Below are 17,183 nucleotides of genomic sequence, written 5' to 3' on the forward strand. Positions count from 1 at the left end.
TAATGAATTGCAGAATAGGGAGGCCAAACCAGCAATGTGCAGCAGCTGTCACAAGACTGGGTGAGACGACGAGAAGTCAGGTATTAATTGGCTGTTACTTCATCATGATTCCTCACCATCATCTGAATGAGTTTGAGCAATCATAGGCCTACGCACTTCATTATTTCGCTGGGACATTTATTTTGACGTTCACATTCCACTTCCTGCGTTACTCACACACACGCAAGTGTCAGCCAGCCAGTAAACCGGTGAACGCGGCCTCAGAACACAAAAGGACAGGTAAAAAAGGACAGTTATCCCTCCTTTTAACGGATAGCGTGTGTTTTTTATTAAACGTTTAAGATAAATTACGGTCTCAACTCCTACAAAGATAGCTGTATAGATACATTAATTCTCAAGGTAATGGAGTGGGATTTGTGCTTGGCGGTTGATTGGCTACTAGTAATAACTAGCTGGGGCGTGTTTGGCTAGTCAGGAAGGAGGAACGATCAACACTTCAAGACCTCGCCTACTTTAGCTTAGCTCTACTACTGTTGTATGTGATAGAGTTGCGCTAGCTACTTCGCCATCTCTCTCTTGTTTTCAGATCGAAAGTGACACTGCTGTGTCAAACCAGCTCAACATGTTCCGCAGTAGGGACAAAAAAACGCCTGAACAGTTCCAGGATGTTTCGCAAGGGTTGAAAAAACTATATCGGACTAAACTCTTTCCCCTGGAGGACACCTACCAATTCCACGACTTTCACTCACCGTCGCTCGAAGATGCCGACTTCGACAACAAACCCATGGTTCTCTTGGTCGGTCAGTACTCGACCGGGAAAACCACCTTTATTCGGCACCTGATGGAGCAGGACTTTCCCGGTATGAGGATAGGGCCCGAGCCGACGACAGACTCATTCATAGCCGTGATGCACGGTGACCAGGACGGGATGATACCTGGAAACGCCTTGGTTGTCGACCCCAAAAAACCCTTCCGCAAACTCAACGCATTTGGTAACGCTTTCCTCAACAGGTAAATAAATACTCATGCCAAATTCCCAGGCCCCAGGGGAGCTTATGGCTGTCAGGTGACACCCATAAAGGAGGAATTTAATAGGATCTCTATGGTAACACCTCTCTCAACATTCCATAATACCTCCCTCACAAGCCTCTGCATGTAGGGACTCTTTGGAACAAAACGTTCCTCCTGTCATTCCCCTTTATTTCATCACCACAACAGATTGTAGTATCTGTTCCATCCACCATGCCTGTTAACCCACCTGTAAAAGTCAGCCTGCCAAGTTGAGACATCCTTTTCCCCTTGGGCTGTTTGAACAGTATAACAATACCTAGCCTAATCTAAACTATAGTCACGACCTAGTCTGGCAGCATTGTTTAGCCTGCAGCAGTATAACAATACCTAGCCTAATCTAAACTATAGTCACGACCTAGCATTGTTTAGCCTGTTTAGCCTGCAGCAGCACTGTAAGGTAAATGGAAAATAATGGTTTGTGTTTTGAGTAGACAGGCAAAAGTGTGTTATCTGTCTTCTCCTTAGTTGCATACTCCAGGGCAGGCTACAGTTGCCACATCAGTAGTAACAGCTGGCCAACTCACTGAGGCTTCTGCCTGCTATGAGGCATTAGGAAATCCTAGTCAAATTGCAGTGCTGATATGTTCTTTATGGTAGTGTGACAGCACAGTCAGTCAGCCAGCATCTAGGCTATGGCTTCTCAGGTCTCAGCTGGTCTTGTGTGTTGAGTTACTCATTATCATGACACATCAAAGTGATTCAGCAATCCAGACTGCTCTATGGCGCATTCTGACACCACAGTCAGTTGTTCAACGTGGCATTATGACAGCAATCCAGACTGCTCTATGGCGCATTCTGACACCACAGTCAGTTGTTCAACGTGGCATTATGACAGCAATCCAGACTGCTCTATGGCACATTCTGACACCACAGTCAGTTGTTCAACGTGGCATTATGACGGCAATCCAGACTGCTCTATGGCACATTCTGACACCACAGTCAGTTGTTCAACGTGGCATTATGACGGCAATCCAGACTGCTCTATGGCACATTCTGACACCACAGTCAGTTGTTCAACGTGGCATTATGACAGCAATCGATTAGTCTGTCTGTTCTGTGGCTTCAAACACACAATCCTTCAAGGTTGTATTTATTGTAGTGTCCTTTGCTGAAGTATCTTCTAGAGAGAAGGTCTATCTCTCCTCTGTGAGAGCTTTGCTGGCACCACAATACACAGCACTCAAACAGATGGTCTGATAACCCTGGCCTTGTCTCTCTCCATGTTGGAGAGACACAGACTGACTGACTACAGGTTTTAGAGGAAGTCCTGTGCTCAACTTGGCGATGATAGGGGATTTCCTCAACCCCAGATTAGCTGTGGTGCCTCACACACCGCCATATGCTAGCTCAAGACACATGGGTCAACACTGATGCTGGATTAAACTCCTCCTCATCCCTGTTCTAGGGTACTACATTACCCAGGATGCATATGTACAATTGATTTTTGTTGATTCATAGCCGTGAAGGTCAATGAGAGTCAATTGATAATTAGCCTTGCTTAGAGGCTAATTGATGAGATGAACAAGGCATCACAAGGCCCATGAGACGGGCTGTTTCACAACAAGACTGATGACTTTTGTAACCGAGAGGGAGTAGTAAGAGTCAGCGGGAATGGGTTGGGGTTCCGTTTTACTGAACTCAGCCTGTTATTTCAGGACACTGACTGACTGACTGCACATTACTGCATGCGGGCTTCCAGTAACATCTCAAAGTGAAATGTGTTGTAAAGTACGCAGGCCTACTTGTCTTGCACAGAAGTACACTCCACGTCCTCATCGCTCATACAATGAGTGGCAATGCTGATAGTATTTCTTCACTTTGGGAAGTTGAAGGTCTGCCTGGTGGGGGCTCGGGGTGAGGAGGGGGACAGCAGGATGTGAGTTACTGTTTGAGTGTGTGATGGAGAGAGATTCTGAGGTTAGCCCAATTGTGTGGAGCGTGGGGTGGAAAAAATTAGATAAACGGGAAGGCTTGGACAGAGTGCCACAGAAATGTATAACATACGAAAAGCTGAAGTGGAAAAATGTACGTTTTTGTTATACTTGGCAAATATTCTCGTTGTAATATGATACTACTCTACCACAGGATCTCCCACCCTCCCCCATATTTCTTTGACTTGTTGTTTGGCCTTAAAGGTTCTCTCTCTCCCCCTCTCCAGTTGTAGGATAGATCTGCTCTCCTGGCAAAATGTAGGTTAAGAGCTTAGTTCTAGTAGTCTTGTGACCTAATGCCTGTAGCATAATGTCCGGGAATGTCTGTTCCGAGGGAGCGGTGTCCGGGAATGTCTGTTCCGAGGGAGCGGTGGGACAGCAGAGTTCTGGGTTGAGAAGGAATAGAAATTGTAAAGTGTAACAATCCCCTTCTTTGTTCCTGCTTGAGGAAACTGCAGTTTTCTGTTTGACTGACCTTGCCCTCTCCAAACATGTGATTATATCTGTGTGTCATGGTTTGCTCCAACTTTGTTGAAAAACCTTTATGTTTGGGGTGACTAATGCAAGATGACAACATCATGTGTTGTATGGGCTTGGACAGTGAATCAAGGTTATTCTATGGACAATTGAATAAATTATTCAGCATTCAACTCAAACAGAAAACAGTTCTCTCCTTGTTTGAATTGAGCTTTGTTCCACTTCCAGTCAAACCATTCAGTTTCCATTTCCAGCAGTGACAGGTTGACTGGAAGCATAGTTTGGGCCTACATTAATGACTAGTTTAGTTTCAACATTCTCTCTCTCTCTCTCCTTGCAGATTTATGTGTGCTCAGATGCCCAACCCAGTCCTGGAGAGCATCAGTATCATCGATACCCCTGGAATCTTGTCAGGAGAGAAACAGAGAATAAGCAGAGGTCAGCCACACACAAACTAATATATCACCGTTATCTCAATAAATGTGTTAAGCCTGACAGTGTCAACCACTCAAAGAGGGTCAGAGGTAACACACGCCATTTAAAACTCACCTAAGAGGAGAGAATAGTATCAAATACTTATATTTTCTGTCAAGAGGAGTGCATCTAATCCAACTGTGTTGTATGACATATTGGTCCTAGGAAGGGAAGCTGACTAGAGATGACTGTGAATTTCCCTATATCCCCCTATTTTGCATTCTTCAGATATTGCTCAGCCAATATTTTCCTTATTGGCTGATTCTGCTGATTTTATAAAATCATCTTTTATTGGGTCAGTTTTTTTTCCCCCCCTACAAGTGAGAGGGAGAGGGATCCTACGAGGGGGGGCGTGATACTGGAATACCGCATTCCTACCGGCTATGATTCCACACACAGGGCTGACTGTATTGTTCATCAGCAGTATGACCGTGCTGGGGACTGGGTTAGAAGCAACACTTGGCATTGTGCGGCGATAGTGGGGAAGGCCTGAACATGGGTAGACTGTAGAGAGTGGTGTAGTTGTCATTGTGGGGACACTTGGTAGACTGTTTCCCCTGGTCCCCCCCTACGACACGCACGCACAAAGTCTCCCCCTGCAATGCATGTGCAGCAGAGCTGGTGCTGATTGTGTGGTCAGCTGCGTAGATTAGATTTTTAGACAGACTGACTGCATTCTTCTCAGATCAGATGACACCGGCACCAATCAAAACCACCATTCTCTCTTTATATTTCTTTATTTTCTTTTTAAAGAGCCTCGGCTCGCTGTGCCAGAACTCCCCAGGCTTCTGTTCAGAAAAGCAAAAGGCCTCTCTGTTCCAATTGTTTTTCAGCCTGTTTCCTGTTGTTTTTTTAAATAGGTCAAAGAGGATGGAACTGAATACGTTATTTATTTTTATATATGTATGTATAAGTATTTTACCCCCATTCCCCCCCCCCCCCCTAATTTCAATTACGATCTTGTCTCATCGCTGCATCAGCAACGTTTTGAAACACAATGTATATTGTCTATAGTTTCAGTATGTAATTGTCAATTATAGTATCATGCTCGTGTCCAACCCTCAGAATACATCACAATCCAAAACCCCAAACCCACTTTTCCTCTTTATTTTGTCTCCAACATCTCATCTTTCTCCTCAGTCTCATTTGGGGTTCCTCCTCAACATAATTCTTGCTGTGTGTGTGTGTGTGTGTGTGTGTGTGTGTGTGTGTGTGTGTGTGTGTGTGTGTACACCATAACCCTCCTCCCGTTGCATCTCTGAAGGGTATGACTTTGCGGCGGTACTGGAGTGGTTTGCGGAGCGCGTGGACCGCATCATCCTCCTGTTTGACGCCCACAAGCTGGACATCTCAGACGAGTTCTCTGAGGTGATCCGCGCCCTGAAGAACCACGAGGACAAGATGCGCGTGGTGCTGAACAAGGCTGACCAGATCAACACGCAGCAGCTGATGAGGGTCTACGGCGCCCTCATGTGGTCGCTGGGAAAGATCATTAACACCCCTGAGGTACATTTTTAAAAAAACATTCATTTAGACAAATGTGCGTCATAAATGGCACCCTATTCCCTATATATTGCACCTATTTTAAACAGGGTCCACATAGGTCTCTCAAATGGCACCCTATTCCCTATATAGTGCACTTATTTTAAACAGGGTCCACATAGGTCTTTCAAATGCTATTCTCTTCCCTATATAGTGCACTACTTTGCCATGGTCAAAATTAGCGCACTATTTTGGGAATAGGGTGCCATTTCAGATGCAGACAATATAAAATGCATATAGAGTTGCCTTAGTCATCAGACTACAGCACAAACATTAAGGATGTGAAGTGTACCGTCAAGTTGACCATAAAATCAACCAACTTATTTCCATTGTGGTCCTGCTGGGGCTGTGCCTGGCTACCCAGACTCCTTGCTACGGCCAAATGCTACCCCACACCCATGGATGTTAGTTTTTTCTCAATGAGTCTGGATCTGAGTACTTATCTATATCTCTATATCTCAGACACACAGTACCAGTCAAAAGTTTGGACACGCCTAGTCATTCAAGGGTTTTTCTTTATTTTTACAATTTTCTACATTTGTAGAATAATAGTGAAGACATCACTATGAAATAACACATGGAATCATGTAGTAACCAAAGCAACCAGCTTCATGAGGTGCAAGGCTTTTCCAACAGTCTTGAAGGAGTTCCCACATGCTGAGCACTTGTTGGCTGCTTTTCCTTCACTCTGCGGTCCAACTCATCCCAAACCATCTCAATTGGGTTGAGGTCAGGTGATTGTGGAGGCCAGGTCATCTGATGCAGCACTCCATCACTGCTTCTTAGTCAAATAGCACTTACACAGCCTGGAGGTGTGTTGGGTCATTGTCCTGTTGAAAAACAAATGATAGTCCCACTAAACCCAAACCAGATGGGATGGAGTATCACTGCAGAATGCTGTGGTAGCCATGCTGGTTAAGTGTGTCTTGAATTCTTAAATAAATCACCCTCAGTGTCACTAGCAAAGCCCCCACACACCACCACCTCCATGCTTCATGGTGGGAACCACACATGAGGAAGTCATCCATTCACCTACTCTGCATTTCACAGAGGCATGGTGGTTGGTACCAAAAATCTCACTTTTGGATTCATCAGACCAAAGGACAGATTTCCTCCTGTCTCTAATGTCCATTGCTTGTGTTTCTTGGCCCAAGCAAGTCTCTTCTTATTGGTGTCCTTTAGTAGTGGTTTCTTTGCAGCAATTTGACCATGAAGGCCTGATTTCACGCAGTCTCATCTCAACATTAACTGTTCAGAGGTCTGTTACTTGAACTCTGTGAAGCATTTATTTGGGCTGCAATTTCTGAGGTTGGTAACTAATGAACGTATCCTCAGCAGCAGAGGTAACTCTGGGTCTTTTCCTGTGGTGGTCCTCCATGAGAGCCAGTTTCATCATAGCGCTTGATGGTTTTTGCGACTGCACTTGAAGAAACTTTAGAAGTTCTTGAAATTTTACCGGATTGACTGACCTTCATGTCTTAAAGTAATGATGGACTGTCATTTCTCTTATTTGCTTATTTGAGCTGTCCTTACCATAATATAGACTTGGTCTTTTACCAAATAGGGCTATCTTCTGTTTACCAACCCTACCTTGTCACAACACAACTGATTGGCTCAAACGCATTGAGAAGGAAAGAAATTCCACAAATTAACTTTTAGCAAGGCACACCTGTTAATTGAAATGCATTCCAGGTGACTACCTCATGAAGCTGGTTGAGAGAATACCAATAGTGTGCAAAGGGTGGCTACTTTGAAGAATCTCAAATATATATAATACATTTTGATTTAACACTTTTTGGTTACTACATTATTCCATATTTGTTATTTCATTGTTTTGATGTCTTCACTATTATTCTACAATGTATAACAATTAAAATAAAGAAAAACTCTTGAATGAGTAGGTGTCCAACTTTTGACTGGTACGGTATATACAGTGCCTTGCGAAAGTATTCGGCCCCCTTGAACTTTGCGACCTTTTGCCACATTTCAGGCTTCAAACATAAAGATATAAAACTGTATTTTTTTGTGAAGAATCAACAACAAGTGGGACACAATCATGAAGTGGAACGACATTTATTGGATATTTCAAACTTTTTTAACAAATCAAAAACTGAAAAATTGGGCGTGCAAAATTATTCAGCCCCCTTAAGTTAATACTTTGTAGCGCCACCTTTTGCTGCGATTACAGCTGTAAGTCGCTTGGGGTATGTCTCTATCAGTTTTGCACATCGAGAGACTGAAATGTTTTCCCATTCCTCCTTGCAAAACAGCTCGAGCTCAGTGAGGTTGGATGGAGAGCATTTGTGAACAGCAGTTTTCAGTTCTTTCCACAGATTCTCGATTGGATTCAGGTCTGGACTTTGACTTGGCCATTCTAACACCTGGATATGTTTATTTTTGAACCATTCCATTGTAGATTTTGCTTTATGTTTTGGATCATTGTCTTGTCGGAAGACAAATCTCCGTCCCAGTCTCAGGTCTTTTGCAGACTCCATCAGGTTTTCTTCCAGAATGGTCCTGTATTTGGCTCCATCCATCTTCCCATCAATTTTAACCATCTTCCCTGTCCCTGCTGAAGAAAAGCAGGCCCAAACCATGATGCTGCCACCACCATGTTTGACAGTGGGGATGGTGTGTTCAGCTGTGTTGCTTTTACGCCAAACATAGCGTTTTGCATTGTTGCCAAAAAGTTCAATTTTGGTTTCATCTGACCAGAGCACCTTCTTCCACATGTTTGGTGTGTCTCCCAGGTGGCTTGTGGCAAACTTTAAACAACACTTTTTATGGATATCTTTAAGAAATGGCTTTCTTCTTGCCACTCTTCCATAAAGGCCAGATTTGTGCAATATACGACTGATTGTTGTCCTATGGACAGAGTCTCCCACCTCAGCTGTAGATCTCTGCAGTTCATCCAGAGTGATCATGGGCCTCTTGGCTGCATCTCTGATCAGTCTTCTCCTTGTATGAGCTGAAAGTTTAGAGGGACGGCCAGGTCTTGGTAGATTTGCAGTGGTCTGATACTCCTTCCATTTCAATATTATCGCTTGCACAGTGCTCCTTGGGATGTTTAAAGCTTGGGAAATCTTTTTGTATCCAAATCCGGCTTTAAACTTCTTCACAACAGTATCTCGGACCTGCCTGGTGTGTTCCTTGTTCTTCATGATGCTCTCTGCGCTTTTAACGGACCTCTGAGACTATCACAGTGCAGGTGCATTTATACGGAGACTTGATTACACACAGGTGGATTGTATTTATCATCATTAGTCATTTAGGTCAACATTGGATCATTCAGAGATCCTCACTGAACTTCTGGAGAGAGTTTGCTGCACTGAAAGTAAAGGGGCTGAATAATTCTGCATGCCAATTTTTCAGTTTTTGATTTGCTAAAAAAGTTTGAAATATCCAATAAATGTCGTTCCACTTCATGATTGTGTCCCACTTGTTGTTGATTCTTCACAAAAAAATACAGTTTTATATCTTTATGTTTGAAGCCTGAAATGTGGCAAAAGGTCGCAAAGTTCAAGGGGGCCGAATACTTTCGCAAGGCACTGTATGTTTGATTTATTTAACTAGGCAAGTCAGGATTAGAACAAATTCTTATTTACAATGACGGCCTAACCCGGACAAACCCCAACCCGGACGACGCTGGGCCAATTGTGCGCCAACCTATGGGACTCCCAATCACGGCCAGTTGTGATACAGCCTGGAATCAAACCAGGGTGTCTGTAGTGACGCCTCTAGCACTGAGATGCAGTGCCTTAGACCGCTGTGCCACAAACACCACCACAGAACCAGGGTGTCTGTGGTGACACCTCTTGCACTGAGCTGCAGTGTCTTAGACCGCCGCACCACTCAGGAGCCCATATTTATTTGTCTTTGTCTTTATTGATTTATGTGTATTGTGGTCCTTAGGTGGTCAGGGTGTACATCGGGTCGTTCTGGGCCCAGCCTCTCCTGATCGCTGACAACAGGAAGCTATTTGAGGCTGAGGAACAGGACTTGTTCCAGGATATCCAGGGGCTGCCCCGGAACGCAGCGATACGGAAACTCAACGACCTCATCAAAAGGGCACGGCTGGCTAAGGTGAGGGGAGGGGTCCGGATGTTTGTAGGAATGTATGGGGGTATAGGAAAAGAGAAGGAAGTGGAGGGCACTCAACCAACGGGAGTCGAGGTGCAACATTTATTTAAAAAATGTATTATTGAAAAGGTGCAACACTCGCTCACCATTATTTACTTGTTCTATTTAAGCTACATTAAAAGAATGGGACTTGGAATAAGGGAATATCCAAGAGGGCACTTCTGCAGGAAGGAGCAGCGTTAAAGCTAGTAGTATTTTGTTGTGGGCCAACAGGTAGTTTCTCGAGGATGTTTGAACCCTTGTCCATGTCTACATCCTCAACTAGATGGTTTATTATGGCAGAATATCAGTCTGGTCAATAGCTTGTTTCTATAGGTTGTGTGAACTTTGAACCTTTGTCCAGGTCCATGCCTACATCATCATCTCTCTGAAGAAGGAGATGCCCAGTGTGTTTGGAAAGGAGAACAAGAAGAAGGAACTGATCGCCAACCTGGGAGAGACGTACCTGAAGATAGAGAGGGAACATCAGATCTCCCCTGGAGACTTCCCTAAACTCAAGAAGATGCAGGTGCGATGGAGCCTCTGAATTCATATCTAGTTTAGCCTTTGTTTCCTCAGAGAAATGTTGCTTGAATATTGTCCGTACACACCAGAGGTTAATCAATGTGACTCTATAAACTGAAGTCTTATCCCGTCCTCTGTATTATGTTGTTGGAGTAATGAAGACCATCCAATGATGAACACATTCTTTATTAATGACCTCAGACCTTTAACATAACATAGTATACATCTCTCCCTCGTCTCTATAGGAGCTCCTGGCTGGCCACGACTTCTCTAAGTTCCCTACCATGAAGCCCAAGCTACTGGAGGCTGTGGAGGACATGTTGGCCAACGACATCGCCCGCCTCATGACCCTGGTCCGCCAGGAGGAAGCCGCCATGCCCAGCCAGGCTGTCCACGGAGGTGCCTTTGAGGGCACCATGTCCGGCCCCTTCGGTCACGGCTACGGAGAGGGTGCCGGGGAAGGCATCGATGAGCTGGAGTGGGTGGTGGCCCGGGACAAACCTTCGTACGATGAGATTTTCTACACGCTGTCACCGATCAATGGTAAAGTGTCGGGCGCGGCAGCCAAGAAGGAGATGGTGAAGTCCAAGCTGCCCAACACGGTCCTGGGCAAGATCTGGAAGCTGGCCGACGTGGATAAGGATGGTTACCTAGACGACGAGGAGTTTGCGTTGGCCAATCACCTGATCAGAGTGAAGCTGGAGGGACATGAGCTGCCAGGTAAACTTCCGGAACACCTGGTGCCACCTTCTAAACGCCACCAGGAGATTGATATGGGAGAGTGATGTGGTGCTGGGAGGAAGGGGGGGGAAACGCAATCTGATGAACCTGGGGAGGGCTGGGTTAGGGAGGGCTTGTTTTGCGTTGTGGGGGAAATGTTAATGAATATTTGCTGAGGGAGGGTTGGGCGGGTGGAGAGTAATACAACAATGTGTTGATGCTGCGTGAGGAGATGGGAAACGGGTTAAAGACATTTAAAATATACTGTCCATATGTTGATCCAAAGAAACGTAATGAACTTGTTCTTTTTGGAGAAAAAAGATTCTAACTTAGAATTGTTTTATCTATATTTTTGTATTTCCTGTCGGTTTACTATGAGATGTTTTCAAATGCTTCCGTTTTATTATTTTCTCAAATTTTAATAAAAATGTAATATTTATCCCAATTAAGTAGTGTATGTTGGAAACTCTTATTTTGGAATGTCTACCTGTATTGAATTGAATACATAAGTACCCCCTGTAGGTGAGAACCGGTCACTGTCAGCTGAGCTGGACACAAGCACCTGAGGACAGGACTCCACTTATGTATCTGCTTGTTAAATATGTTTTGACCAAGAGTGTAGAGATACAGCTGTAGGCCTACTGATCAACTGAAGATACTGACAGGAAGAAGGAGCTGAGAGAAAGAAGGAAGTGATTATGAGATTCTGTAACACGTTCATGGTGAACATGTGGAGATCATTTAGAAAGCTGGAAGCACAGTTGAGAAAGTTCCAGAACTTTGACAAATATAAAGAGAAACTTTTGGGTTTAAACTATTGACGCTTTCATTAAACTACTAGACTGGTTTCACCTCAACCCTAGATATTGTTGGCATGTCTAGATGTGCCAGTTTAGCATAATTCAAATTTTCTTATTTCCATATATTTGATTCAAGCTGTGAGCACTTGAGAGAGTAACCAAATGTTTACACTTCCACTCAACAAACTAAACTCAGCAAAAAAAGAAAGGTCCCTTTTTCAGGACCCTCTTTCAAAGATAATTTGAAAAATCCAAATAACTTCAATCCACAGATCTTCATTGGAAAGTGTTTGAACACTGTTTCCCATGCTTGAACCATCAATTAATGAACATGCACCTGTGGGATGGTCGTTAAGACACTATCAGCTTACAGAAGGTAGGCAATTCAGGTCATAGTTCTGTAAACTTAGGACACTAAAGAGGCCTTTTGTACTGACTGAAAAACACAAAGAAAGATGCCCATGGTCCCTGCTCATCTGTGTGAATGTGCCTTAGGCATGCTGCAAGGAGGCATGAGGACTGCAGATGTGGCCAGGGCAATAAATTGCAATGTCCGTACTGTGAGACGCCTAAGACAGCAGTACAGGGAGACGACGGACAGCTGATCGTCTTCGCAATGGCAGACCACGTGTAACAACACCTGCACAGGATCGGTACATCCGAACATCACACCTGCGGGACAGGTACAGGATAGCAACAACAACTGCCCGGGTTACACTAGGAACGCACAATCCCTCCATCAGTGCTCAGACTGTCCGCGAGAGGCTGGAATGAGGAATTGTAGGCCTGTTGTAAGGCAGGTCCTCACCAGACCTCACCGGCAACAACATCGCCAATGGGCACAAACCCACCGTCGCTGGACCAGACAGGAATGGCAAAAAGTGCTCTTCACTGACGAGTCGCGGTTTTGTCTCACCAGGGGTGATAGTCGGATTTGCGTTTATCGTCAAAGGAATAAGGCCTGTACTCTGGAGCGGGATCGATTTGGAGGTGGAGGGTCCGTCATAGTCTGTGGCGGTGTGTCACAGCGTCATCTGACTGAGCTTGTTGTCATTGCAGGCAATCTCAACGCTGTGCGTGACAGGGAAGACATCCTCCCTCATGTGGTACCCTTCCTGCAGGCTCATCCTGACAGGATCCTCCAGCATGACAATGCCACCAGCCATACTGCTCGTTCTGTGTGTGATTTCCTGCAAGACAGGAATGTCAGTGTTCTGCAATGGCCAGCGAAGAGGCCAGATCTCAATCCCATTGAGCACGTCTGAGACCTGTTTGTTTGAAGGGTGAGGGCTAGGGCCATTCCCCCCAGAAATGTCCGGGAATGTGCAGGCGCCTTGGTGGAAGAGTGGGGTAACATCTCACAGCAAGAACTGCAAATCTGTTGCAGTCCATGTGGAGGAGATGCACTGCAGAACTTAATGCAGCTGGTGGCCACACCAAATACTGACTTATTTTGATTTTGACCCCCGCTTTGTTCAGGGACACATTATTCCATTTCTGTTAGTCACATGTTTGTGGAACTTGATCAGTTTGTCTGTTGTTGAATCTCATTATGTTCATACAAATATTTACACATGAAGTTTGCTGAAAATAAACACAGTTGACAGTGAGGACGTTTCTTTTTTTGCTGAGTTTATCTACTTGATTGATTGCACTTGACAATGTTTACTTTTTCACAACTCCCATACCATTATGATGACAGCCCCCCCAACCCCGCCTAGTTGTTTTGCCCCCAATGTCTTGTCTCTATGGTGATCATAGATCCTTCTCTTCGTGCATGGCACTCAAATGACATCTAGCTAATGGAGAATGGGCTTGGGACAGAACTGTGAGTTACGCAAAGGTACTCTGATCTGATTTCCTGTGTGTTAGTCTGTGCATGTATGTTTACTGTATAGCAGGCTCATCTGCTGTTTGAATGCAGCATGTGGGTTATTTTACATCTGTAGAAGCAGCTGTGTCTTTACACCTTGAAGCTTGTTTTTGTGCTCTGTTGCACCTCTTAATATTTGAACTTGATGCCCATTACACAAAGGTTATACCTACTACACAATGGTGACTGCACTGGCTTTCTTCTAGGTTTCCTTTGTGTCTCCATGACAGCTCGGAATTTGTCTGCATCTTTATCCCCTTTAGAACCTGATTTTGGGGGTTTATGTTATCTTTCGCTAGCATCAAACACACACGCCTTGTGTCAAACCCTCAGCTAGGGGCCCAGCATGAAACTCAGACTGTGTGATACTCTGTCATGCTCTGACCCTGTTCCACATGATCCCAACAACATGCCTCTGGTGAGACAGGATTAGGTTTGAACTGGTTTACACTGTTTTCATTTTGATTGGGACTTGGGCAATCTCTTGAGTTATTCCTACACACGATGTATATGTTACTGTTCTACTGACTGACCTGTAAATGCTATAGTTCCTCTTGTGAGTAATGGATATGGGTGAGATACTGTTTCAAAAGTTTCCATGCGTGTGTGGCGTGTTTGTAATAGGCTACTGTATGTCTGTGTTGAAAGTATCTGTACAGCACACTTAAACTAGAACAATCTGTTAACCGCTCAAATGATCTTGCTTCTATACTTCAAAGTCATCATAATATCAGTAGTAGTATAAAGCTATCAGTATTCTAAAGTAAACCAACAGCACATTATGTAAGACATGTGACACGACACTAATTAGCCATTTCACACATCTTCCTTAGCATCGCTCTGTGTTCTTCACACACTTGATTAAATATAACAGATAACACGCCATGCACAGTACAGTATGTCAAAAATAACCTTGCCACTCATAACATTGACTCCACCATGGCCTGAATGTACAGCCGAGAGAGACCCACCCAGTTGTCCGGTTTAAACCACTCTTCAAAAGCAGTATTTCAGTTTTAGAACACATTGTGCAAAGGGTGCTAGAATGGCTACGGTGGTGTGAAGTGAGTCGATGTGCATATCGTCCTCTTAACTCAACCCTTATCCTCCGACTGCCTCTCTTTCTCTTCCCCTGTCTCTCTCCCTCTGTCTTTCTCTTCCCCTGTCTCTCTCCATCTGTCTCTCTCTACCCCTGTTTGTAAAGCTGTCTCTCTCTACCCCTGTTTGTAAAGCTGTCTCTCTCTACCCCTGTTTGTAAAGCTGTCTCTCTCTACCCCTGTTTGTAAAGCTGTCTCTCTCTACCCCTGTTTGTAAAGCTGTCTCTCTCTACCCCTGTTTGAGAAAGCTTATCTTTCTCTCTACCTCCATCAGTCCATTTCTGGGTCACTGTCATTCTGTGCTTCTCTGAAAATACCTCAGCCCCATAGACTTAGATAGACATTGCAACATTGTATCTGTCCCATTATGCCGTCTGTGAGAGCATGGGCAGTGCCAGTGAGGCCATCTCTACCTCCATCACTCCATTTCTGTCACACTGTCCTTCTCTGAAAGTACCTCGGCCCCATAGACCTAGATAGACATCGCAACATTGTATCGGTTCCATTATGCAGTCTGTGAGAGCATGGGCTTCTTCTACTACTTCTATTAGTTTGCAAACAAACTGAAAGGGTGCACTGCCATCTATAGTGTGTTGTTAGAACAGGTATAAAGCCAAGGTTGGTGATTTACTGCCATCTATAGTGTGTTGTTAGAACAGGTATAAAGCCCAGGTTGGTGATTTACTGCCATCTATAGTGTGTTGTTAGAACAGGTATAAAGCCAAGGTTGGTGATTTACTGCCATCTATAGTGTGTTGTTAGAACAGGTATAAAGCCAAGGTTGGTGATTTACTGCCATCTATAGTGTGTTGTTAGAACAGGTATAAATCCAAGGTTGGTGATTTACTGCTATCTATAGTGTGTTGTTAGAACAGGTATAAAGCCAAGGTTGGCGATTTACTGCCACCTGCAGTTATGAAATGTTTCCTCACCAGTATCATTCATTGGCTGATCCCTCCTGATGACCTGGATGGAATTATGTGATCCGTCTTTAACCCATATAAAATCCCACCCAGTCGACTACTTCAAAATGGCACTAGAAGCAGCCAGGGGGTTTTGTAACACGTGTGTGTGTGTGTATGTGTGTGTGAAAGAGAGAGATGATATGGTATGTCTGGGGCACATGTCTAGTTCCAGAACAGGCGGCAGGTAGCCTAGTGGTTAAAGCATTGGGCCAGTAAGGAAAAAGGTTGTTGGATCGAATCCCTGAGCTGACAACATACAATCTGTAGTTCTGAGCAAGGCAGTTAACCCACTGTTTCCCGGGTGCCAAAGATGTCGATTAAGGAAGCCCCCCCACCCCCCCCCCCCACCTCTCTGTTTCAGAGGGGTTGGGTTAAATGCACAAGACACATTTCAGTTGAAGGCATTCAGTTGTACAACTGACTAGCTATCCCTCTTTCCCACACATGACTAATATAACTCATGACTCTCTGAAGTTCCTGAGATTCGGGTGATGCGTGTGAAGTCATGACTTTGTGTCCTTGAACAAAAAAAGAAATGCTGTTACATGATCACAAGGCTGTTAGGATGGGGAATAGTACATTACAAGCTTGTTTGACTAGCCAAAAATCAAACCATAGTATACACTAAAAGGACAGGGAGTTTATTTAGGAATTTCAATTAGATTGAATTTTACAGAACACAGATATACAACATGAACACATCTAATAATAACACATGTAACACTGTCAAAATTGTAACGTATGTAATAACAGAGGAAGACAGAAAGGAATGATAATGTTTCATGAGGAAGACAGAAAGGAATGATAATGTTTCATGAGGAAGACAGAAAGGAATGATAATGTTTCATGAGGAAGACAGAAAGGAATGATAATGTTTCATGAGGAAGACAGAAAGGAATGATAATGTTTCATGAGGAAGACAGAAAGGAATGATAATGTTTCATGAGGAAGACAGAAAGGAATGATAATGTTTCATGAGGAAGACAGAAAGGAATGATAATGTTTCATGAGGAAGACAGAAAGGAATGATAATGTTTCATGAGGAAGACAGAAAGGAATGATAATGTTTCATGAGGAAGATAAAGGAATGATAATGTTTCATGAGGAAGACAGAAAGGAATGATAATGTTTCATGAGGAAGACAGAAAGGAATGATAATGTTTCATGAGGAAGACAGAAAGGAATGATAATGTTTCATGAGGAAGACAGAAAGGAATGATAATGTTTCATGAGGAAGACAGAATAGAATGATAATGTTTCATGAGGAAGACAGAAAGGAATTATAATGTTTTATGAGGAAGACAGAAAGGAATGATAATGTTTCATGAGGAAGACAGAAAGGAATGATAATGTTTTATGTGGAAGACAGAAAGGAATGATACTGTTTTATGAGGAAGACAGAAAGGAGAGCTTAAAGGAGCTAAGTGCTAAAACGTAAGACCAGACGATGGGAAGATCTTAATTGCATACTCCTCGCGTCCTATTTCCTCGTCTCCTTCTCAAAACCCATTTGATTTGAAAGCCAGAGGTCCCGCCCCTCTGACCTTCTCCTCCAATGGGTTTTGAGAAGGAGACGAGGAGCGAGGATG

At 44.0% G+C, this 17,183-nt stretch overlaps 1 protein-coding gene across 2 annotated transcripts; it reads left to right on the forward strand.

The window, feature by feature from the left end:
• Nucleotides 1-213: 213 nt before the first annotated feature.
• On the forward strand, nucleotides 214-11,304 carry LOC139390440 (EH domain-containing protein 1-like). Of its 2 annotated transcripts, XM_071137568.1 has the most exons (7): nucleotides 214-279; nucleotides 587-1,011; nucleotides 3,820-3,917; nucleotides 5,218-5,459; nucleotides 9,408-9,578; nucleotides 9,979-10,143; nucleotides 10,385-11,304. In XM_071137568.1, exons 2-7 carry the CDS (start codon nucleotides 623-625, stop codon nucleotides 10,922-10,924), a joined length of 1,605 nt encoding a protein of 534 aa, XP_070993669.1. In that variant the 5' UTR covers nucleotides 214-279; nucleotides 587-622; the 3' UTR covers nucleotides 10,925-11,304. The 2 variants fall into 2 exon arrangements, with proteins under 2 accessions (XP_070993669.1, XP_070993668.1); XM_071137567.1 differs by lacking the exon at nucleotides 214-279 and having other exon boundaries at nucleotides 533-1,011.
• The last annotated feature ends 5,879 nt before the right edge of the window (nucleotides 11,305-17,183 follow it).

This window comes from Oncorhynchus clarkii, chromosome 31 (genome assembly GCF_045791955.1).
Source record: "Oncorhynchus clarkii lewisi isolate Uvic-CL-2024 chromosome 31, UVic_Ocla_1.0, whole genome shotgun sequence".
Lineage (NCBI taxonomy): Eukaryota > Metazoa > Chordata > Actinopteri > Salmoniformes > Salmonidae > Oncorhynchus > Oncorhynchus clarkii.

Bases quoted from the DNA above. Each gene is read 5' to 3' on its own strand.
- LOC139390440 (XM_071137568.1), top strand. From the start codon at position 623: ATGTTCCGCAGTAGGGACAAAAAAACGCCTGAACAGTTCCAGGATGTT. The intron at 1,012-3,819 runs GTAAATAAATAC...CTCTCCTTGCAG, and splicing joins GGTAACGCTTTCCTCAACAG to ATTTATGTGTGCTCAGATGC. The intron at 9,579-9,978 runs GTGAGGGGAGGG...ACCTTTGTCCAG, and splicing joins AAAGGGCACGGCTGGCTAAG to GTCCATGCCTACATCATCAT.